The sequence below is a fragment of the Geotrypetes seraphini genome, chromosome 2, assembly GCF_902459505.1.
Source record: "Geotrypetes seraphini chromosome 2, aGeoSer1.1, whole genome shotgun sequence".
In the NCBI taxonomy this organism is placed as follows: domain Eukaryota; kingdom Metazoa; phylum Chordata; class Amphibia; order Gymnophiona; family Dermophiidae; genus Geotrypetes; species Geotrypetes seraphini.
The window spans coordinates 155,783,555-155,808,735 of NC_047085.1; the positions used below are offsets into that span (position 1 = coordinate 155,783,555).

The 25,181-nt window shown below is 41.3% G+C and overlaps 1 protein-coding gene across 5 annotated transcripts in view; it reads right to left on the reverse strand.

The window, feature by feature from the left end:
- PIEZO2 (piezo type mechanosensitive ion channel component 2) overlaps window positions 1-25,181 on the reverse strand; it is a 760,979-nt gene that overhangs the window by 164,260 nt on the left and 571,538 nt on the right. For all 5 annotated transcript variants that reach the window (XM_033934096.1, XM_033934094.1, XM_033934095.1 and 2 more), the window contains 3 exons: window positions 16,754-16,843; window positions 14,191-14,309; window positions 2,185-2,256 (listed from right to left, as the gene is read on the reverse strand). In XM_033934096.1, coding sequence (XP_033789987.1) covers window positions 2,185-2,256; window positions 14,191-14,309; window positions 16,754-16,843 — 281 coding nt within the window. The remainder of the gene's footprint in view (window positions 1-2,184; window positions 2,257-14,190; window positions 14,310-16,753; window positions 16,844-25,181) is intronic.

Below are 25,181 nucleotides of genomic sequence, written 5' to 3' on the forward strand. Positions count from 1 at the left end.
ATTGGGCATCAAAATGGCAGATGAAATTTAATGTGGACACATTCAAAGTGATGCAAATTGGGTTGAATAACCAAAAATTATAGTTACATGATGCTAGGGTCCACATTAGAAGTCGCTACTAAGGAAAAGGTTCTAGGGCCTTGATGTACAATGCTCCAAGGCTACGGTAAAAAAATACCGTGGCAGGAGCGATTTTTGTTTTCCGAGTGATCTCTGCATAAATAGTATGCAAATTATATGCATGCTATTCATGCAGAGCAGCCCCAGTAAAATGGGGAGGAATTGTGCCTGCTCAGAAGAGCAGTTGCTGGACACAGCTCCTCCTTCCATCCTTCCTGTAAAAATTTTAAAAATTTTCTTCTGCCTGCTGCTGCTGTTCTCCCTGCCTTTCTCGCAGCAGGGGAATCCCTGATCGCCGAGCTGGCAGGACTTCCCGAAGCCACTGGCTTCAGGGCTTCCTTTGTACTCAGCTGTTTGGGGCTTCTCCTGCCAGATCAATCTTAATTGGAAGGAAACCTTTTGTGCATCAAGGCCTAGGTGTCAACATGGACAATACTTTGAAATCTTCTGTTTAGTGTGTGGAAGCAACAAAAAAAGTAAACGATGTTAAGAATTACTAGGAATGCTATAGAGAATACAATAAAGAAAATTATAATGCCTTTGTATCACTCCATGGTGAAACTACACCTCGAGTATTAAGTGCAATTCTAGTCACCACATCTTAAAAAAGATATTGTGGAACTTGAAACAGTATAGAGAAGGGCAAATAAAATGATTAAAAAATGTAATGACTCTCATATGAGGAAAGGCTAAAGAGGTTAGAGCTCTTCAGTTTGGAGAAGAGATGGCTGAGAGAAGATAAGCTTGAGGTCTATAAAATCCTGAGTGCACAGGAACTATTAATTCTAAATCAACTGTTTTCAGTTTCAAAAACTAGAAAGGTTAGGGAACACTCTGTGAAATTACACAATAGCACATTTAAAACAAATAGGAGAAAATATTTTTCCACTGAATGTATAGTAGTTAAGTTCTGGAGCTTTAGAACTGGGTGGAACTCATTACTGAAGCAAGTGGAATAAAAGCAGTTGTAGATGGTTTTTAAATGCTTTGGATAAATTCCTAGAAGAAAAGTCCATAAACCATTATTCAAGTAGACGTGGGAAAAGCCACTGCTTATCTCTGGGGGTAAGTAGCATGGAATCTTGCTATAATTCTGGACACTACCAAGTACTTGTGACCTGGATGGATCAATTTTGGAAAAAGGCTATAGGGTTAGATGGTCATTTCAACTGATTGAATAGAGCAACTCTTATATTTCTTTGTTCTTAAATTCTCTGATATGAGTAGAACTGTTCCAAGGACAACCTTGATTGATTCACAGTGCTTGTGTTTCTATTACTGTTGTTTCTGCCATCTGAAGAAGTCACCAGAAAAAGTTGGCTTTTTGTTCAGTCAAGCCAGAGTTAACTTTGATTGAAGTGACTGAGATCTAGTTTGGGAAGTGTCACAAAATCAGGATCCGGTAAGACTGCTTCCACCCTTTCTTGTAATGGCCACAGAAGTTGGGATGCAAGATAGCCACCTGTACTTTCATGTACCATGGAAAAGAGGTATCCCCGGGTTACATATATACAAACCCTGAAGAAATCTGTATATACCCTGAGCTTTCTGCACACTATTCTTAGTTTCTTTTCTCCAAAATGATTTAGTAGACTGTATTAGGAACAATTTACCCTACTAAATGAGAACAGAATATAAGTGCTTTCCTTGGGCATGGGAGCCAGATGTTGATTCCTTTTAATGCCACAAAATGTTTGGCAGAGAAAAGCCTGTCCTGAAGTTAAATTATCATGAAACTTAACACACTCTATGTGTGTGTTTTAAAGTTACAACCCCCATTACATATTGGAAAATGTACAGGGATTTTGAACCCTAGATTTTGTTTGGCTCTTTCAGTAGTGCTATGCTAGTGTAACTTGCAAGAATCTCAATGTATGTGCAAGTGAAAATATGGTAGTAAATCAGGCCTTCAAGGTTTCTTCCCCCCTTAGAATCCTTTAGTTTATACACTCAGACACTCTACTGAGTCACAATAATAAAATCATGCATAAAACAAACAATTCATTCTGGTCAAGGATATAAGGGTTAAATTCATGTATTTGACAGATGATTGAGAAAACCTACTGGAAGCATGATCAACCCAAGGCCGCCACCACAGCTTTTTTTTGCCCTTGGCTTTCTCTTTGTCTGCTTCTCCTAAAATAAAATATGTCCAAATATTAATTTTACAAAGTGAGAAATACGTTCCTAACACCTCATTCAATGCTAATGATTATGTCTAAACACACATATAATGCAAAAAAAGTGTATCAATTGAGTGAAAAGTTATGAGAGTACAGCAGAGTGTTATTTTTACACTAATATGCAAATACAGTTTTACAATGAGCTACCAAGTGTCTGTGCCTTAAGGCCAGGCTGACTCAGACCTAGTTCTGCCACACTGCATCTTCGAACTTGCAAATTCTGCTTTTCTTAAAAAAATTTGAATTATGAATCTATACACACAGTGAGGTAAAACAAGATGAAAGTCAGTCTGTGCAGATGGCAAGGAACCAGTTGGCAATGCTGGCTAATTCTAAATATAGCATGCTGATGATGAAATTCACTGTTAAAATCAAATATTCTGTTGCAAGAACCAAAACACATTTTCACCATCCTAGCATTTTTTATTTGGAATTGTTCACGTGAATGGACCATTATTCAGATATTCACTAGCTATGAACAAAATTCATCCAGGAAACTTTTAAAATATAGCCACAAATTATCTATTCAGTTTGATAAAATTATGATTTTTATGATCAGTGGAAACTCTTTTTCTGGTTGGTATAATTCCAACTGTTTTATGCTCTCAAAAACAAACGCTTCCAATCAAAGCAAAAACATTTATAAAAACCATAACAGGGTTACTGATACATAGACTAAAATGAATAAATGTTAAGTGCTTATGATATAATGTGGACTAGTGCACTAAAATGCATTAATGCAATCATTAGCTGAAAATTAGGTTAATCAACTAACTGCAGTTTATGTTAACTAACATACCTGTGTTAACACTCTGTTAATGATAAGAAAAATATATGCTTGGGAGTTTTTAGGCTCCTTTTATCAAGGTACGCTACGGGGGTTAGCGTGTCGGACATTTCATCACGCGCTAACCCCCACGACACGCCCAAAAAACTAGCGCCTCGTCAATGGAGGCATTAGCGACTAGCGCGGCAGGCGGTTGAATGCGTGGTATTCCGCACGTTAACCGCCTACCGTGCCTTGATAAAAGGAGCCCTTTGTGTTAATGGTGCTGTTAAGACATAGAAACATGACGGCAGATAAAGGCCAAATGGCCCATCTAGTCTGTCCATCAAACCATGATCTATCTCTTTCTCTCGCTGAGAGAGCCCACGCACCTATCCCAGGCCCTCTTGAATTCAGTCACAGTTTCTGTGTCCACCACCTCTTCCAGAAGACTGTTCCAAGCATCTACCACCCTTTCCGTAAAAAAAAAGTATTTCCTCCAATTACTCCGGAGTTAGTTAATGTAAAATCCCCCCAATTCTATAAAAAGTGTTAAAAACTGCATGCATACATTGGGTCACATACCTAATTTGCGTGCGCAATTTGATTGAATAAAAATTACTGCTGATGATTGGCAGATTGGTGCTAATTAGAATTAATTGAAAGTTATGTGCATAATTTTAGATGTGGATCCACACTAAAATTTTACATGTGAGTCAAAAAAGGACTAAAACAAGCTTTTTACCCTAACCTATTGGTTTTTTCCCCCCTTTTTGTGCTCTTTCTTTCACGATTGTAGTTCTCACCCTTTTTCCCCATTGTTTGAACTTAGTCTTTATGTCTTATTATGTGTCTTATAATCTATTTTGGTATTGTTTAGTATCCCTTTTACATTTATTCTTATGTAATTTTAATATTGTACACCGCTTAGAAACCTGATTAAGCGGTTTAAAAATATTTTTTAATAAACTTGAAACTTGTGACCAGAGAATTGGATAGAGTGAATGCGCTAGATGTGTTGTATTTAGATTTTAGCAAAGCCTTTGACAGTGATCCACACAGGCATCTAATAAATAAACAGGGTGCCCTTGGGATGGGCCCAAAGTGACAGACTGAGTCATGAACTAGTTGAACAGAAGCTGCGTGGAAGATAGTGGTCAATGGAGATCTCTCTGAGGAAAGGGATGTTACCAGTGCTGTACCTCAAGGTTCATTTCTTGGGCCTGTTCTTTGTAACATTTTTGTAAGCGATATTGCTGAACTGTTGTCAGTAAGATTTGCCTCTTTGCAGATAATACCAAAACCTGCAAAAGGGTAGACACTCCGTATGGTATGAATAACATAAGGAAGGACCTAGCAAAGCTTAAAGTATGGTCTGAAATTTGGCAGCTAAGATTTAATGCTAAGAAATGTAAGGTCATGCATTTGGGCTGCAAAAACCTGAAGGAACAGTACAGTTTAGGGCAGGGGTAGGAAACTCCGGTCCTCGAGGACCGGAATCCAATCGGTTTTCAGGATTTCCCCAATGAATATGCATTGAAAGCAGTGCATGCAAATAGATCTCATGCATATTCATTGGGGAAATCCTGAAAACCCGATTGGATTCCGGCCCTCGAGGACTGGAGTTGCCCATGTCTGGTTTAGGGGGGTGAAGAACTTTTGGGCATGAAAGAAAAGCGGACTTAGGAGTGACGATCTTAAGGTGGGAAAACAGGTTGAAAAGGTGACGATAAAAGCTAGAAGGATGCTAGGGTGTTTAGGGAGAGGTATGGCCAGTAGGAAAAAGGAGGTATGGATGCCCCTGTATAAGATTCTGGTGAGACCTCATTTAGATTATTGCATACAATTCTAGAGATCGTACCTTCAAAAAGATATAAACAGGATGGAGTCGGTCCAGAGGAAGGCTACTAAAATGGTCAGTGGTCTTTGTCATAAAGTGAATGGGGACAGACTTAAAAATCTCAATATGGATATTTTGGAAGAAAGGCGGAAGAGGGGAGATATGATAGAAAAGTTTAAATTCAACATATAATCAAAATGTTATTAGCCAAGTGGTGGGTATACCCCATGAAAAAACATTTATACTCAGTGGAGAAAAAGCCTCAACTATCAACAATATACAGACGGCAATCCAATGAGTTTTTTTTAGCCAGTCCAGTTCTGTATCATAGGCAAAAAACTCCACAAATTTTTCAAATGTAATTTTTCAAAATGGCAAAAAAAATCCACTACTGTGCACAGGGAACAAAGAAAAAGAACAAGAGACACAGTTCACTTATTTTCAAAGATGAATTGCTATAGCAGGAAGATCAACTCGCTGGAAGGAACATGAAACGTTCTTGGTGAACATATAAGAACATAAGAACATAAGCAGTGCCTCCGCCGGGTCAGACCATAGGTCCATCCTGCCCAGCAGTCCGCTCCCGCGGCGGCCCAAACAGGTCACGACCTGTCTGAATCACCAGAAGGGGCTCACTTGCCACCTTGGTTTCTCATTGAAGTCCTATCTTCCCATCGAAGTCCTAACCCTCCGGTCTTGCACATGCACGACCTGATTGGGTTTCTATACTTATTACCTGGTTAGTTTTCTATACTTGTGTTACATCCCAGCACCTCTCTCAGTATCCCACGATCCCTTTATCCCTCAGAAATCCGTCCAATCCCTGTTTGAATCCCTGTACCGTACTCTGCCTGATCACTTCCTCCGGTAGCGCATTCCAAGTGTCCACGACCCTTTGTGTGAAAAAAAACTTCCTTGCATTTGATTTGAACCTATCTCCCTTCAGTTTCTCCGAATGCCCCCTCGTACCTGTTGTCCCCTTCAGCCTGAATAATCTGTCCCTATCCACCCTCTCTATGCCCCTCATGATCTTGAAGGTCTCTATCATATCTCCCCTGAGCCTCCTTTTTTCCAGAGAGAAGAGCCCCAGCCTATCCAACCTCTCAGCGTATGGGCAGTGTTCCAGCCCTCTCACCAGTTTCGTTGCATCTTTGAAAATATTTCTTAATATATATGTGCATAATTTAATTGATTAATATACATAGGAATTATATTATTCATGTATAGATATGAGATGGGGGTGGGATATAAATCTTTTAGTTATATATTGTTATGGAATTATCAAGTGATAATGTAATATGTTGTGTTCATATTTTAATGTACACTTGATGTATATGTTAAAATGAATAAAGATTTGGAAAAAAAAAAGAAAATATTTCTTAATAGTATCAAAGGCATTCAAAATTGGAAAAGTTTTAAAATAAGCATAAGATATTAAAAATCTATACAACTAGCTTATGTAGACAAATCAAAAATTTCCAAGCTTTTTTTTGTAGGACATCAGAAGTAACAGTTTTTGGACCAGAATAGCTGTAATGCTATACCACAGTGTTTTATCAGTATTCCGATTTTTTTGAATAGTGAAAGTGCTTAACGTGCTTAAAACTGCATCATATCTTCAATATCATCACATCTTCAATAAATATCATTAAATACTTTGTCTTCAAAATTAATGTTTTAAAATTTTAGTAGTCAGCAAACTTAACTTTGTGGTCACGTCGGGGAGGGAATGAACAAGCTGACACGATCATGTTTTGCCACCAGGGCTGTTTCAAGACTCTCTCCCCCCTTTTTCCTTTCTAATCCTTGTTAAGGCTCAAACAAAATACTTCTTTACAGAAAGGATGGTAGATGCGTGGAATAGTTTCCTGATGGAGGTGGTGGAAATGAAGACTGTATCTGAAGTCAAGATAGCAAGGGACAGGCATATGGGATCTCTTAGGGAGAGGAGGAAATAGTGGTTGTTGTGGATGGCCAGAATGGATGGACCATTTGGCCTTTATCTGCCAACATGTTTTTATGTTTACAAAAAGGGTGGTAGTCGAATGGAATAGGCTCCCAGTAGAGATGGTAGAGATAAAAACTGTGTCTGAATTCAAGAAAGTGTGGGACAGGCACATGGGATCTCTTAGGGAGAGGAGAAGATAGTGGATGCTGTTGATGGTCAGTCTGGACGGGCCATTTGGCCTTTATCTGCCATTATATTTCTGTTTCTATGTCATGGGTAGATTGGGGCATTTCTTTAAAATATGCACATAGCAATAGAATAAGGGCATCTGTGCCTCAGTTTAGGCATGGACATTTGGTGTGAATAGCTGAACCTAAAAATAGCTGTGATTCCCAGTGTAAGAGCTATTCTGTAAGTCATGCCTACATTTAGGCATGGTTTATAGAATAGTGCTAAGTGGGTGTTTTGGGAGGGGGCAATTTTTAGGTGTTATAGAATTTGCCCCAATGTACTCAAATTTTATTACAATCTTGTCTAAGTTCTGTCCTCAAAGCCTGCAAGCAGTCTAGGTTTTCAGGATGCCCTGAATGAAAATTTATGAGAGAGATTTGTATAGAGTGGATATAGTGGGTGTGCAGATCTATCTTAAGCATATTCTTTATATATCAAGTTGGTTTACAATATTAGAAAATATTTATTCTGAGAAAAGGAAAGGAAAAAAAATAAAAACATTAAACAAAGCAAAACAACTCAAGGCACATAACTAGAAAATCATGTAAGATACAAAAAGCAGAGACACATAAGGAGAGAAAATTTTAAAAAGTATGGATACTTATCTTTCCAAAGTGCTACTCTCAACTTTAACTAAGACCATTAACAGTCAAACAATTTTCAAAATAGGCAGGTTTTCAAAGCTTTTTTTTTTACATATCCTGAAACCCTGGCCTGTTTGCAGCTCTTGAGGAATGGATTTGGACAAGCCTGCTTTTAGTATTCAGATGCCTGGTATACATATCTGCCAAACTTATCCAGGTTTCAGGCTTATCTGACTGGTGGAGTGTTGGCATATGAGCGAGAGCTGTTAGCACACTTTAGGGAAGAATCCACTACTGCAGACCGATGTTGCAGCTGAGGTTTTTCAAAACCAGGGTAAGTCTGTATTCTATAAAGAGAGTCCAGTTTACGGGAGCCACTGAGATACTAAGAGGTGTCTCCCAGTTTTTAAACAGAGCATCTTTCATGACTGTGTGATGTGAGGCCATTCCTCATAGTTTAATAATTCAATTAACTCTGCACAAGGCTCCTCCTCAAACTCCATCTTTATAGAAAGAACCTGACCCATCTGGCGCACAAAACTTGTGAAAGAGTAGCTTTCAGATGGAGATCTGCAACATGGAGGAGGTAGAGAAGGATCAGATGATATACCATAAAATTCATCTGCACAGAATTCAGGAAGGTCATCTCTGGAATGTGTTAACAGATCAGTCAAATTTATTAAAGTATTCTCTTGTACCAGAACATGGAGAGTTTTGAGTCAAGGTGAGTATCGAGAATGTGTCAAGCAGCGTTGAGATCAATCATGCTCCTTAGAGGACGATGCATACGTTGAGCGTCTCCTCCTGGGTGTCAATGCTTGACATCAAGGAATCCTGGATCGTTGCTTGGAATGACACATCGACACATCCTCAGGCAGGGCTGAGGCTATTGTGGAGGCTGCAGGAGCCTGAATAGGCTGCGACTGCAGTAGTCCCACAAGCTCTTGCTGAAGTAATGCTCAAAGCTACTCCTGTAAAGTAATGCTCAAAGCTACTCCTGTATTGATGGCACCAGAACCAATGTAGGTAAAGGTACAGATAGTGTTGAGGACCTTGATGTCGAGGCATGCCTCTGAGCAGACACCAGCTGAAGAGATGATGATTTATCCTCCTTGTATCAATAGTTTGATTGCATTGAGGAAGTCGAAGCCTGGGAATTTGCCGAGGCTTGTCTGGTGGGGGAGACATGCTTGTGCTTCTTAGCCTTGTTACATAGCTCTCCCGATGCAGGTGGTACCAACAATGAAGAAATGGAATCTCTGCACTGCATCAACTTGAAACTATGGTGCAGGCATCGATGTTGGTTTAGATTGAAGTTGAGCATCAGTTTTGGAATCACCAGCCATGCTCGATGTCCCCAATGTGGTACCAAAGTACTTTTTGAGTGACCTCTTCTGCATACAAGAGCAGAGGGCATAATAAATGTCCCAATGCTCAGGCCCAAGCACACCAATTGTGCAAGTCTGTGCCTGAAATAGTCCTGCTGCACCAAGTGTACCTTTTGAAGTCACTTTGAACATTGAAGGGAAAACCACCAATGAGAAATCAAAGGGCTCAGTGGCCCAGGGAGCTCGAGTACAACTCAAACTAAAAATAGTCTGATGCTCCCTAAATGGAAAAGGGCTTCAGGAGGCATCAGCACATGTATGGTATGGGCAGTGCTTACAATTTAAAGTGACAGTACAATTTTTAACTCTCCAAACCAGGTTCTTTAGATGACGTCACCCACAAGTGAGAATATTATACCTGCTTGTCCTTGGAGAATTGATTGTTTTACCTCAATTAATTGCTAGTTAATGGTGCATTAAACAATTTATTTGTGCATTTATCTTCACTCCATGCCAAACTTTTGACACTCAAATTTGGTTGCCACATATAGAATTTGGGAGATATGAGGCACTTTTTGTTGCTTTCACAAGCGCAAGATATGCTTCACTGCAGAGGTGCAATTATGGAATTGCCCTTTGTGCATAATCTGTACTGCTAAGGCAAGTGTTAAAACTGGTTTGTTAACCTGAGTCCATGATACATTTTAGTGCATTTTAGTACATAGTCCCATGAGATTTAAAAGTACGCTGCCTGCCAACATCCCTGTTGGACACTGTGTGGAATATGAGTATCTCAAGGAATCTATTCATATGTTACCATTTACCATTGCAAAGTGAAAAAGTATTCATTAAATATACTGTAAAATTATTAACATTTGGACAAAGTGGAGGGTGGTAATAGGCTACTTTTAGAAAGAGTAAATAGCACTTGGAATTGTCAGTGGCAGGCTGTACTAGAACAAAATAGTCTGACTTGACCAAGAAAGGGAGGAAGACCGCCCTGCTCAAAAGCATGTGACAAGCTGTCAATGGTAGGAATGTGTAAACGTGTCACATTGTTCTGCATGTACACATACCACAATGCAGCTCTTATATTACCACTACTAAACATATTTGCATCTTTCTCTGTTGAATTTGGAATTCGCTCCCGATAAACATAAAAGAAGAAAAATTACTCAGGAAGTTTCAAAGTCTCCTAAAAAGTTGGCTTTTTAAGGACGCTTTTAACTGATTCTTTTAAATTTTACGATTTTACATTGGACTAGGAACACTGCCAAGTGAAAATTAAGCGGGTAACGTTCCCCAACCTCTTGTTTCATTACCTATCCCTTTTTATTTGTTTATGAATTGTATTTAAGCCACTTTTTTTTGCCTCCCTTTCTCATACGTATTATTTTATTATAATTAGTATTAAGTGTCCTGGTTTTTTCTGATTGATTTTTATTTTAACCTAATTTTTAGCAAAATGTAAATCACATTGGATTTGGATTTTGCGATTATATCAAATATTTTAAATAAACTTGAAACTCGAATACAAACAAAAAGACATCTCTTTGATATCAGATATCTCACCTCACATTTGTTAGGAGGAGCAAAGCAAAGTTGTCCAGCAGATATTGTCTAGTCTCATCTCATCCAGTCATTCTAATTATTTCAAGCCTCTGATGAATTGCACATCTCAAACAAATCTTTTTTGATCCTCCTTTCAGTCCTTAAGGAACCTATCACTATTTAATGGTCTTTATTAGAAGAATTATTAGCATTTTTACCTCCCTCCCCCCAATTTTTAAAAAATATTTTCCTGGGTGGTATCTGTATGTGTTTTTCCATGGAAAATATAAGGAAATGATTATGTAAACAGTATGGTGGCCATGTCTAAACCCTGTTAAAATCTGCCATTAACAAGGGTTAATATGCCAGTTTTAGCATAGGTATTAACAGCAAATCGAACTCGAAATATTCGGGGCCATATGGCTAATGCAGAGTAATGCGGGGTAAAGGAGGAAGGGCAGGCAGTAATTAACCTAGGTCTTGACGTGTTAAAACCTACATTAAATTTTACACACAGTTTTTGTGCAGAAAAGCCATTACAGCTGATTCACTGGGGTATCTTCTCCTGTGCCTATGAGGGGAAAAACATGAATCTATGGCCTAGATTCACTAAACTCACCAATCTGGGCGGTTGTTGGGCGCTTCGTGGCCGAGTTCTATTGGGTGACCGATTCACCAAGTAGTACTCATGCAAATTACCTGATTGGACGCATGCCCTACGGCGATACCACAGATCGCTGTAGAGCGATCGAGATGCATGTGCAGATTTTTCTTGTTGGTTGTAGATGTGATTTGCGCCTGTGCTTGCTCTTTGTGCACAAGCGCGATCAAAATAACGGCGGAGGGGTGGCTGCTGTTTACTTGAGTGGACATAAGGAATCATTTCAATTTAATGGAACAGAACACACTTTAGTTAGATTATGGAACAGAACATGCTTTAGCCAGAATGGAACAGAACACACTGCAGCCAGATTATGGAACAGAACACACTTTTAACCCGCGGGTTAAAACTACGGGCTCGCACTGCACTGCACTTTTTGCAGAATATATGGGGAGTAATGTACAGTTTTAGGTTTTATTTTGAGGGTTATTTTGTAACCTCGATACTGGGATTTCACGGTGGCAGAGAGTAGGAGAGTCGACAAGGACAGTAAGCGACTGGTTCTCAGCAGTCGCTTACTTTTGGATTGGCAAACCCAATCTGAGTTTCTTCTTCTGCTTAGTGAATCGCTGCCTTCCTACTTATGAATGCCATTTCCCCTCATTTGCATGGGCGGATCGGATCGGGTGGGAGAAGGTTAGTAAATCGGGTCGGGGTCGCACACTGGTCGGGACACGATTGGTGAGTGTAGTGAATCTATATTCAGTAGCACTTATTTAGGTACATGCAGCTCCTGTTCAGCTAAATGCTACTCAACTTCGCAGTCTTTTTCCTCACTGCTTTGCCACCATCTGGGTAGTCGCTGGATGGCCCTGGAATAAAGCTTAGGCAGCATTTGCAGTTTCTCAGGTAGCCAAGATATTTAGTCAAACTAACAAAAAAAGGTTCCTTTATCCAGTAAATAGTCCAGATAGGATTGGATTCAGTAAATGGTGCTTAAAAATCAGTATTCAGTGCTACTATTTAAAGGTCACTCTGGGATGAGCACTCTTTATAGAATAGCGTGTAGTGCCAATTCCCATGCTCAGGTTTGGGCACCAGGACTTTTGTCTGATGAAACCAAGTTCCAAAGCTGTAGTTGGTGTAATATTGGTGTGCTAGGGCTGTAACATAGTAACATAGTAGATGACGGCAGATAAAGACCTGAATGGTCCATCCAGTCTGCCCAACCTGGTTTTTGTTTTTTTTTTAATTTTAATTTTTTCTTTTTAGCTATTTCTGGGCAAGAATCCAAAGCTTTACCCGGTACTGTGCTTGGGTTCCAACTGCCAAAATCTCTGTTAAGACTTACTCCAGCCCATCTACACCCTCCCAGCCATTGAAGCCCTCCTCTGCCCATCCTCCACCAAACGGCCATACACAGACACAGACCGTGCAAGTCTGCCCAGTAACTGGCCTAGTTCAATATTTAATAATATTTTCTGATTCTAAATCTTCTGTGTTCATCCCACGCTTCTTTGAACTCAGTCACAGTTTTACTCTCCACCACCTCTCTCGGGAGCGCATTCCAGGCATCCACTACCCTCTCCGTAAAGTAGAATTTCCTAACATTGCCCCTGAATCTATCACCCCTCAACCTCAAATTATGTCCTCTGGTTTTACCATTTTCCTTTCTCCGGAAAAGATTTTGTTCTACGTTAATACCCTTCAAGTATTTGAACGTCTGTATGTTCTGTTGCCCAATTTGAGCATGGATTTCCAGTATTTTAGAGCAATGCACATAAATGTTCAGAATGTCCTTGACTTGCCCCTCTCATAGCCACGCCCCCTTTTGGGTTGCATGCTATGGAATTTGGGCCCCCAGTGTTAAAGAATAGTGCGCAGCCAGAGGCACGTGCTAATCCTAAATGGTGCCAATTAATGTCAATAATTGTTAGTGCCCAATTATTGCTGTTAATTGCACTTTCTATTCTTAAGATACGCAGCATAAAATCTGTTTTATTACTTGGGATCTAGCTAGGTATTTGGGAACTGGGTTGGCCATTGTTGGAAACGGGATACTGGGCTTGATGGACCTTTGGTCTGTCCCAGTATGGCAATTCTTATATTATGCGCATCGCAGGATTGTGCCCAAATTTTGGTGTGCAAATTTGGAAGACCTTTACAGAATCCAGGGGATAGTATTTTGAGTTTTGTGGATACCGAGATACCTGCGAGCAACCTGGATATTTCGTGCTGGATATGAGTACTCAATATTTGAGTATAAAAGCACTAGGGGATGGACTGTCATTTGCAACAACTTAGGAAATGTCAACAGAATATCTCATGTTATTGTGTGTTTTTAAAAAAACAAAAATGAGCAGAAAAAATATGACATTTTGTTGTTGTTTTTCATTCACCAATAATAGCGCACAGTCTATGCAAATAATGTGTACATGTGTGAACCACTAGGCATGCACAAACCATCACACACACATACACACAATGTACTGCATATGCATAAATCGTTCCATAGATGTATGTGCTAAAAGAAAATATTACACACTCTTTGCAAAATAGTGTACCCTCTTTCCAAACGGTGCATACTGTATATAAAAGAGTGCATACTATTATCAGCGAACAACTTTGCTGCTGTAAAGAAAAATGCTCTACCCCCATAAGTTCACAAAAAATGGATAAGAAATGACCCCTCCCCCTCCCCCAATTGTCTACATTTAAATCAAATGTTGACCACTATGGCTAAATATCAGGGGGGAAGGGGCAGTGAATTAGAACCTAAACGGGGATGTAAAATTGCATACGCTGCCATACCTGTCAGAATAGTAGTTCATTTTAATTGCTACAAATTCAAAATGAATACATTACTAGGGGGGAAGTGGTGGGGGGACACGCAAATGTTTTTTATGACTGCATCTTTAGTTTAATTCATTGTTGGCTATAAATTATACTGCTATCACGCTGACCCCTGCTAGAATTCAAAATCAATGTTTGTGATTTCAAACACAGCACATTTACACCATGAAAACTTCAAGGGCTACCTTCATCATCATCTTCAGACTTCTGAGGTTGCTGTCCCTCAGCTGATACCTGGGCCATACTCAACATTCTTTCTTTACCCTTTTTATACTTTTGTTGCCTGGCTTTGATGCGGTCCATCCTAGCAAAAGGAAATAATGTTAATATAATTATTAGACAATCATATGCTGCTGTCAATTCTGATCATTAAAATCACTTCCTGAATGACTTAGGGGTGTGGTTATTATTGTGGGCTACAGTTAAAATGTGTTACTATACCATTAACTCATGCTGTTTTAGCACAGGTCCCATATTATACAATCAGGCCTTTTTACTAAGCTGCAGTAGAAAGTGGATTTAGTGCACCTTTACATAGGTTTTTCCCAAGCACTAAGGCTATTTTTACCACAGCAATTTTCCTTTCTCTGCCGATATCCTGCATGCCACCACACCTTCCGTATGACCCGCGTACCTGAAATCCCTGGTGGTCCAGAGGTGTAGCAGGCAGGAGCGAGCTTTCTGCACTCTTGCCCCGCTGCTAAGCCAGTTGCTGCTGCGAGTTTTGGTGGTTCATCTGAACCAAGCAGGAGTGCACTTTGGGTGCTGCTGCTCAGCGCTGTGCGGCTTCCTGAATGGCTGCAGCGAATCTCGTGAGAATTTGTGGCAGCCATTCAGGAAGCTGCTCCTGCTCAGTACAACTGAACCGCCAGAACTTGTGGCAGTGACCGGCTTAGCAGTGGGGCAGGAGTGCGGAAAGCTCGCTCTTGCCCACTACACCTCTGGACCATCAGGGATTCCAGGTCCGCGGGTCATATGGAAGGCGTGGCGGCATGCAGGATATCATCAAAGAGGAAGTACAATGGACAGGGCTGGGAGGGGGGTCAGGGTGCAGAACCTGGCAGCCTGGCAGAGGCCTGCAATAAGTCTGGGAGGAGAGCGGGTAGGTGCTGGGCGCAGACCCGAATATAAACCGAGACCCCTATTTTTGGGTCAATTTTTTGGCCCCAAAATCTTGGTTTATATTCGAGTATATACGATAAGTGCTTATTTTGCCACAGAGATTTATATTGACATTTTCTTGAACTGCAGATGATTTGCATAAGGGATTCTGATTTGGAATGATAGAGTCTGGGTTTTTGTAGAACAGTCTTTTTCTCCTATCCTTTTATAAGAAGGTTTGTTGTTGGTTTTTTTTTTTACTGCTCTGTTTTTCCCAACTGTTAAAAGCAAGCCAGTGATATGAGCTGGGCTTCTGATTCCAACAGTGGTCTATTTTGAAGCCTATTTTCTGGTTTTGAGGCTTGCCATTTGATAATAATTACTTTCCCAGTTTACCCCTTAGTGCCAAGCGAGTAAATACTGGAGCAATCAATGGATACGACCTATTGAAATAAACATTTTTGTTTCCCTTTAGAATGGACAATATAAACTTAACATAGATTATTATTGCTGCTGGTCAAATGTCCTAATATTGTTAAATAGACTGTACTGCTAAATAGCTTAGTTGCAAAACTGAACTGATTTCCATATTTTTCATAGAAACATGATGCCTGCAATAGACACAATTACGATGTTCTTTTTTAATGACTTTTTAATTGGTTTTAATTGACACAGTCAATTATCGTGCCGATTAACACCAATTAGAACAATTAAGTTTGGTGGTGATAGGGTGCCAGCACCGTTGCCTAATTTACGGTGCTGTTTAGAGAATTTGGGCCTGTGTGTGTGTATATGAGTATATGTGTGTATTTCTTTTTGTGTATATTTGTATGTGCATGCGTGCATATATGTGCACATGTATGTGAGTATATGTGTACATTTCTGGGTGTGTGTAGGAAGAATATATGTGTGCATTTCTATGTGTTTGTGTCTATATGTGTGTCTTTGTGCCTATGAATATGGGCATACAAAAATAGACAGACAGATGGAACCTCTGTAAGAGAAGCTATTGCTTGGATGAAGCATGCCTAGAAATTACCCCCACATGTGCAAACAAGTAACTTTCAAAACATTGTACTTTTTCTTTATATATGAAGGGTCCTTTTATTATAGCAAGATACAGCTTTGCACTTACTGAGTACTATGTACCACATTACCATAAATTAAGTACAAGGCCTGTGTGATAACTCTTGAGGATATTCCTAGAATATTCCCATACAGCTATAACACAGAAACTGTATTTAGCATGCAGTAAGTGCAATTGCAGATAGTGCAACAAATGCATCCACACTATGACAGCATGCAATAAGTACCATGTGCTAGCTGCAATGTGCGGTCCACACCCATTCCCTACTCATAACCCACCTACTTCCTGCTCCATAACAGCATATGCAGTTAAAGAGCAAATTAGGACATACTGTACTGTCATGCCAGCATGTAATGGCTACTGCAGTCGTGCTAATAGTCATCATATGCTAAGTAACACACAAACTGCTTAGCGCACATTAGTAAAAGGAACCCTTAAATTCATATTTCTAGAGAGAGAAACAACTTATTGATAAAAACGGTAACACATTCTAAAACAGAAAGCCCCACTTAAAACTGAATTGGTAATAAAGGTAACAATTATAATCATAGTCTTCCTACTGTCTTTTCAGTTGGTCCATTGATTTTTTTTCTTCTTCTAGTCTTGCCTTCACAGCTTTGACAATTGTGGCCTGGAAAAGTTCTGCACCTCTATATTAACATCAGGGGGAAAAAAAAATCAAAAAGAATAATAAATTTCTGTGCTACTGATGATGGAATTAAAATGCAGACATCCACATAGCATCCTGTATGCAAACCAGTTTGGTTTGGTTTTATTTAGATTTATATGTAGCAATGACAAAGTTTCAAGATGAAGACAGTAAACTGTCTAAAGCAGGAGTCCTCAAATTCAGTCCTCAATAGCCACAACCCAGTCTGGTTTTCAGGATTTCCACAATAACTAAATGACTGCAATGTATTTGTATGTAATGGAAGAGTGAATGCAAACAGATCTCATTCTTCACTCAATGTGTTATTAAACTCTGGAATTCATAGTGGGAGAATGTGGTGAAAGCAGTTAGCTTAGCAAGGTTTAAAAAAGGTTTGGATGATTTCCTAAAAGAAAAGTCCATAAGTCATTATGAAAATGGATTTAGGGAAATCTACTGCTTATTCGTAGGACAAGCAGCATAAAGAAAGATTTGGTTCTTACCTCAATAGTCTTCTTTCTTTTAGATGTGTCTAGTGGTCCTGAACAATAGGGCTATGCATCTGAACCTGCAAGTTGATTGAAGAATGCTGTCAATCATCTTTTGAACTCCACCTCCTTCTTAGTGAGCAGCTCCTGCCCCCTCAGTTTGTACAAAAGCAATCAAGTAGCACCGTAAAGACAGATATAACCAGAAGGAAGGAAACAGGGAAAAATTCCTGACATTACAATTCTGTTCTGCTCTGTAACAAACATTACCAATTAACAATATAACATTCAAGTAACTGCTCAAACCAGATACTAAAATGTGTGCAACCAGCACTAATCTTATATAGAGCTCATTGCTACTCACATGTCCTGTTATCATGCAAATATGTAAACAAGACTTTACGTTCTGGAATGTTTTCTTTTTTTTTAATCCTCCTTGATTCATCTGAGAGACAGAGAATTCTACAAATCCAGACTAATCTTAAAGCAGAAGGCAGGCAAAGCCCACTGACAGGGCGAGGTTTCAGGACCACTAGACACATCTACAAGAAAGAAGATTATCAAGGTAAGAACTTAAACTTTCTTTCTAGTGCAACATGTCTAGTGGTCCTGAACGCTAGGGTCATACCAAAGCAGTTACTGAAGTCTAGGGCAAGCTCGCTGAGCCTGCCTTAAAAAAGGAGGATCAGAAAGCGGTGTCTTTCCTGGCTGCTATGTCCACCCTAAAGAACCTGGTAAAGGTATAAGGGGTAGACCAAGTAGTTGCTCTTCAGATTTCCTTGAGTGAAACCACTAAAATCTCCGCCCATGAGGCAGCAACTCCTCTATTGGAGTGTGCTTTCAATGTGATCAGTGGCTGCTTAGCGCAGCCCACATATGCGAAGGAAATGGCCATTTTAATCAATCTGGAAATTGAGGATTTAGATGTTGGCCACCCTTTTTTTACATGATTGGTCAGAACCCGGACAAATTGATAGGTTTTGGAAATCCGTCCAGGAACCTAAACACTCATCTATAAAGAAGACATGTCTAGGATTTCCCAGACATCTGGTAACCCTACACATAAAAAAAAAAATATTAGAACATAACACTAGCCTTACTGGGTCAATATTGAGCTGGTGGAGCTAAGTGTTTTGCTGACTGCTATTGGTATTATGCATGGAAATCAATGCCAGACTATGTCCGAGTTTCGGCACTGAATTTCCAGGTTTGCAGAGTCAACTAAAGCACAGCTGGTTAAGTGCAATAAGTTAAGTGTTATAATGCCTCTGTATTACTCCATGGTGCAACCTCACCTGGAGTATTGCATTCAATTCTGGTCTCCTTATCTCAAGAAAGATATAGCAGCACTAGAAAAGGTTCAAAGAAGAGCGATCAAGATGATAAATGGGATGGAACTCCTCTCTTATGAGGAAAGACTAAAAAGATTAGGGCTCTTCAGCTTGGAAAAGAGACGGCTGAAAGGAGATATGACTGAAGTCTACAAAATCCTGAGAGGAGTAGAAGTGGTACAAGTGGATCGATTTTTCATTCCGTCAAAAGTTACAAAGACTAGGGGACATTCGGTGAAGTTACAGGGAAATAATTTTAAAACCAATAGGAAGAAATATTTTTTTAATCAGAGAATAGTTAAGCTCTGGAATGCATTGTCAGAGGTTGTGGTAAGCTGGTTTTAAGAAGCGTTTAGTCAATTTCCTGGAAGAAAAGTCCATAGTCTGTTATTGAGAAAGACATGGGGGAAGCTACTGCTTGCCCTGGATCGGTAGCATGGAATGGTGCTACTCTGGGTTTTTGCCAAGTACTAGTGACCTGGATTGGCCACCGTGAGTATGGGCTAATGGGCTTGATGGACCATTGGTATGACTCAGTAAGGCTATTCTTATGTTCTGGTTTGAACAGGTATATTAGTGACAGAAAAAGGAACACAGGCGGGATAGTACACCTTAGAAAACCGGACGGAAGTTACGTGGAAGCAGATTCCGATAAAGCCGAACTACTGAATGAATACTTCTGCTCAGTCTTCACCTGTGAGGCACCGGGACACGGTCCGTAGTTGAAGGCAACACAAAGCACAGAAGACCCGTTTTAGAATTTTGAGTTCACACCAGGTGAAGTTTACAGTGAACTGGCAAGACTCAAGGTGAACAAAGCCATGGGACCAGACAATTTGCACCCAAGAGTGCTCAGAGAATTGAGCGATGTCCTGGCGAAACCGTTGGCTGAGCTATTCAATCTCTCCCTAAGTAAGGGGAAAGTTCCCCTGGACTGGAAATTAACTAATGTCATTCCTCTGCATAAAAAGGGTTGCAGGGCAGAGGCTGCGAATTATAGACCGGTGAGTCTCACATCAATAGTGTGCAAACTCATGGAAACACTAATTAAAAGCAAATTGGACACGATCTTGAATGAAGGGAATCTTCGGGATCCCAGTCAGCATGGATTCACCAAGGGTAGGTCCTGCCAATCCAATCTCATCTGCTTCTTTGACTGGGTAACAAGAAAGTTGGACTTGGGAGAGTCTTTGGACGTCGTGTACCTGGACTTCAGTAAAGCTTTTGACAGTGTCCCACACTGCAGGCTGCTAAGCAAGATGGAATCGATGGGGTTAGGAGAGACACTAACTGCATGGGTCAATGATTGGCTGAGTGGCAGACTTCAGAGGGTGGTGGTTAATGGTACCCTCTCTAAAACATTGGAGGTGACCAGTGGAGTGCCACAGGGCTCGGTCCTGGGTCCACTCCTTTTCAACATATTCATAGGGGATCTGACTCAAGGGCTTCAAAGTAAAATAACACTATTCGCCGATGACGCCAAACTATGTAATATAGTAAGTGAATGCAGTTTACAGAATTATATGGTGCAGGACCTGATTACATTGGAAAGTTGGTCCTCAACCTGGCAGCTAGGCTTCAATGCTAAGAAATGTAAGGTCATGCACCTCGGAAGCGGAAATCCATGCAGGACGTACTTCTTGAACGGAGAAACTTTAACTAGGACTTCAGCAGAACGAGATTTAGGAGTAATCATCAGTGCAGACATGAAAACTGCCAATCAAGTGGAGAAGGCTTCATCTAAGGCAAGGCAGATATTGGGTTGTATCAATAGAAGTTTCGTCAGCCGAAATGCCGTTGTACAGGGCCATGGTGAGACCTCATCTGGAGTACTGTGTGCAATTCTGGAGGCCACATTACAGTAAAGATGTGCACAGAATTGAATCGGTTCAGCGGATGGCCACCAGGATGATCTCAGGGCTCAAGGGTCTATCGTACGAAGAGAGACTGAACAAATTACACTCTCGAGGAACGTAGGGAGAGGGGAGACATGATTGAAACATTTAAGTACCTCACGGGATGTGTCGAAGTGGAAGATGATATTTTCTTCCTCAAGGGACCCTCGGCCACAAGAGAGCACCCGCTCAAACTCAGGGGCGGAAAATTTCATGGCAACACCAGAAAGTATTTCTTCACAGAGAGAGTGGTTGATCATTGGAACAAGCTTCCAGTGCAGGTGATCGAGGCAGACAGCGTGCCAGACTTTAAGAATAAATGGGATACCCATGTGGGATCCCTACGAGGGTCAAGATAAGGAAATTGGTTCATTAGGGCATAGACAGGGGGTGGGTAAGCAGAGTGGGCAGACTTGATGGGCTGTAGCCCTTTTCTGCCGTCATCTTCTATGTTTCTATGTTTAAGGTGATCCGATAAGCGAAACACATTGGTAACTTTGAGGTATTGGAGAAATACTCTTTTTACATGCAGCAAATGCAACGCTTTATCCTTTCTCTTAGACCCTGTAGGGTGAAAAGTGGGTACACAGATTTCCTGAGTGGCATGGATGGCTGAGACTACTTTCGGTAAGAAGGACGGAACTATGTGTAAGGAGAGCCCTGTTTCTGTAATCTTAAGGAACAGTTCCCTACTCAGAAACTTGTCTTGCTGACTTAATTCCCACTAGAAACACCGTCTTAACTGTAAGATCCAGAAGAAAAGCCTCCCATATGGGCTCATATGGAGCTCTACTAAGACCTTGTAGTATGGTGTTAAGATTCCAGGAAGGGAAAGGGAGATGCACTGGAGGGCACAGCCGAAGAACTCCTTTAATGAACTGGGCGACATCTGGGTGGGAAGCCAGAGAGCCTCTTTCCCCCAAGCTTGGAAACAGGAAAGGCCTGCTATCTGCACTTTCAGTGATCCGACTGACAGACCCTTCTGAAGTCCCTCTTGCATAAAGTCCAGGACTACCAAAACCAGTGCAGAAAGGACTTCCAGGCTTTGTCATAGGCTGCTACTGCTAACAGCTTCTTATCTCTGAGTAACCCTTGCTTGTCAGGGCCACCCGCTCAAAAGCCATGACATAAGCACAGAGTGTTCTGGATTCTTGATAATGACCAGTCCCTGAGTGAGAAGATCCATTGGGCTGGCAGTCTGAGGCCTTCATCCATCTGGAGGTAAACTAGGTTCACATACCATAGTCTGTGGGGCCAATCGAGTGCCACCCTGGATGACTTACAATCCTGCGAATGACTCAACCTAGAATGGGCCACAGAGGAAATACATACAAAAGCCCTTTCTCTGGCCAAGGTTGGGCTAACACAGTCAACCCTGGGCTTATGAGATCATATCTTTGTCTGTAAAAGTGATCCACCTTTGTGTTTACCACTGAGGCCATCAGATCCATCTGTAGATGCCGCCACTGCTGAACTATGGAGGTGAAAGCCTGAGGGGACAGAGACCATTCTCCCTGGTTGAGAGTCTGCCAACTAAGAAACTTGACCTGCACATTTTTCACTCCCGTTACATGCGTGCACAGCTGAGAGAGCCTGCAAATGAGCTTCTGGCCACCAAAAGAGGAGTAAAGCTTCTAGGTATAACAAGGTACTTCTGGTGTCTCCTTCCTGTTGACATAGGCCACCACTATTGCATTGTCTGAGAAGACTCTGACTACCTTGCCTTCCAAAGACTTCTCCAGTGCCTGACGTGCTAGTCAAATGGCTCTGAGTTCTAGCCGATTTATGGACCACTTTTGTTGAGCTAATGTCCAACAGCCCTGAACTGGGTGTCTATTGCAATGACCCTCCCCAAACTGTAAAGACTGGCATTGGTTGTTAGAATCTCCAAGGAGGAAATTTGGAGAGGAATGCCCCTTGAGAGGGCAGTCAGCTGCAGTTGCCACCGCAGACTGCTCTTCGCTTCTGGCAACCAGGGAAGCAGTTGCTGGAGCAAGTCCGTCTGAGGAGACCATTGAGAGAGAAGAGGGTCTTGGAAAGGATTCATGTGCACATGAAACCACAGGTACCTCCTGTGAGTCAGAAAAATGGGAATGTAGAGATGGGCCTCCATCAAATCGAGAGTGTCAAAATAACTCCCACGGCACCACTGCTTCTGTGACCAACTGAATGGGTTCCATGTAGAAATGGGGCACTTTTAGTGCACCATTGACCAACTTGAGGTCCAGAATTGGCCTCTAGTTATCTGAGCCTTTCTTTGGCATGATGAAGTATATGGAGTATCAGCCTGAGCCTGATTCTTCATCTGGTATCTGCTCTATGGCACGAATATCCAGAAACCTTTGTACCGTTGCCCAGACTCTGAGGGCTCTCTCCAGCTGGGCAGCTGAAGAGGTCTGGAAGGGAAGCACAAAACTTTATTTTGTAACCTTCTCAAACAACTTCTAGGACCCAACGGTCTGCATCCATCTGAGCTAAGTCGGTCCAAAAGGCCAACAGCCTGCCACCTTTCGGGCGGGAGCTGGTCCCTCTTCTGGCGTCATTGTGCTTTCTTGGAGGTTGGAGAGAAATGAGAACCAGGCTTGTTGTCTCCCCATTAAACTTCTGTCGTGAACCTTGACAGGACCTCTGCATCACTTGGCCTCCCACATAAGGTAAGAATCTTTGATAGCCTCAAAAATTTCTAGGTCTCAGACCCCGAGCCATCTGGCAAGGCCTCAGAGCGATGGCCCATAATGCTGACCTTCAGGTCATCCAGACTCTTGCCAAATAGCATTTGCCCTTGAAAGAGAAGTCTGCTCAGAGTAGGTTAAGAGACTGAATCTCCTGCCCACTGTCTGATCCAGAGCATCGCTGGCTGGAGACAACATAGTCTGATAACTTGCTCATAACTCTGATGTATCATACAGAGCATCCACTATATAATTTATCCCAGATAAGATCTTCATCGCCCTCTGAGGCCGGGCCTCAAGGCAGACTGGTGAGGTAAGCACCAGTCACAAAGGAAGTCATAGCTGTTGCCTTAATCCTTAGAGTCAAAGCTTCAAATTGTCTCTTGAGGACCATGCCCACTTTACAGTTCAATTCTTTAACATCACATCTCCTTCACTAGGCAAGTAAGTTCATTTGGTGACCTGTGCCACCAGTGAATCCACCTTTGGCTGAACAAACAGCTACTGGAAATCTGGAGCCATTGGGTAACGCTTGGCCATAGTCTTAGCCACTCACAGGGACCCTTCTGGTGACTCCAGGTGGTCCATGACCAACTTTGTGATGTCCGAATGTAAAGGAAAGAATGCTGTTGTAGCAACTGAGCCACTCATAATTGAGCACTGTGATGAGGGGGCTGAAGGAACTTCCAGTTTCAATTCTAGCAGCGAGGTAGAAATAATGCCTGAGAGCGCAGAGGCTTTGAATAGCCAGTACATAAAAGTTCATTTAAAATCCAAGATGGTCATCACCAGGAAAATCACACAAAAAACAGCCCATGGAGACTTCCCTGAAGTACGTAAATTGTAGGGAAAGGGTTTTTAGAGGTGGGATACCTTGGTTCTGGCTGGAAAAATCTTTAAATGCCATTTTTGGAGGACCCCCCCCCCCCCAATTTCCCCATAGGCTATAATAGCCTTACTCACTGTGCCATGTATCAGCATAGAGAAGAATTCTGCCTCACAGTTTAATTGGATAAATTTGGTCTTTGAGCTGCCAGTTAGACTGAGCCTCAACCCCTGAAAACCTTGCACCGTGAAGGTGGGAGGACCATGCAATTGGCCTACTATTAAGCCTATCCAAGCCAGGATGGAGCCAAACAGCCTGTGCTCAAGCTCCTGATAAATCAGGAGTGTGAGCAGCTATGTAGGGGAAGGCCCCTGAGCTCAAAAAATACAAAAGCAGGCTGGCTAGCTAGGGGTACCCGAGATCCGATCCTGCTAGCAACAGATTTCCACAGCGCAAGTCTGCATTTTCTCCTAGGCAGAGGTCCCAACAAGTGGGAACCTCTAGGCTCTGAGCCTCCAACTGAACACTTAGAAAAAATATCTGAACATAATAAAACCGCAGAGCAGAGGAGAAATACTTCTGAGCTACCTGCTTGCAGAAAAAAAACTGCAGGGACAAGAGCAGCTTCCTGGGAAGGAAGTGGAGTTCAAAAGACGACTGACATTTTTCAGCAAGCAACTTGCAGGTTCAGATGCATAACCCTAGCGGTCAGGACCAATAGACACATTGTGCTAATATATATTTTACTTTTTGAAATCTTTCCAGGTACTTGTGACCTGAGTTGGCCACTGTTGAAAACAGGATACTGGGTTTGATGGACCTTCAGTCTGTCCCAGTAAGGCAACTAGAGTTCAGCAAGTAATATATTATATCTTATGGTTTATTGTTTATTATAATTTAATATACTGTTTGTCTTGAGGAGATAACAAAGCAGTGAACAACAGACAGTAAATCTATATCTGAGAGGAAAGAATGTGAATTGTAAAATGAAAAGAAAGAAATTGAAAAAAAAGGTAAGAAAATGTGGATTATTACAAACTGGGAAGTAAGAAATCGGAGGGGTCTGGGTTTTGAAGTATGGGCCTTTTAACAGTAAATAGCAGGCCCGGAAATTCTATCAATGAAAC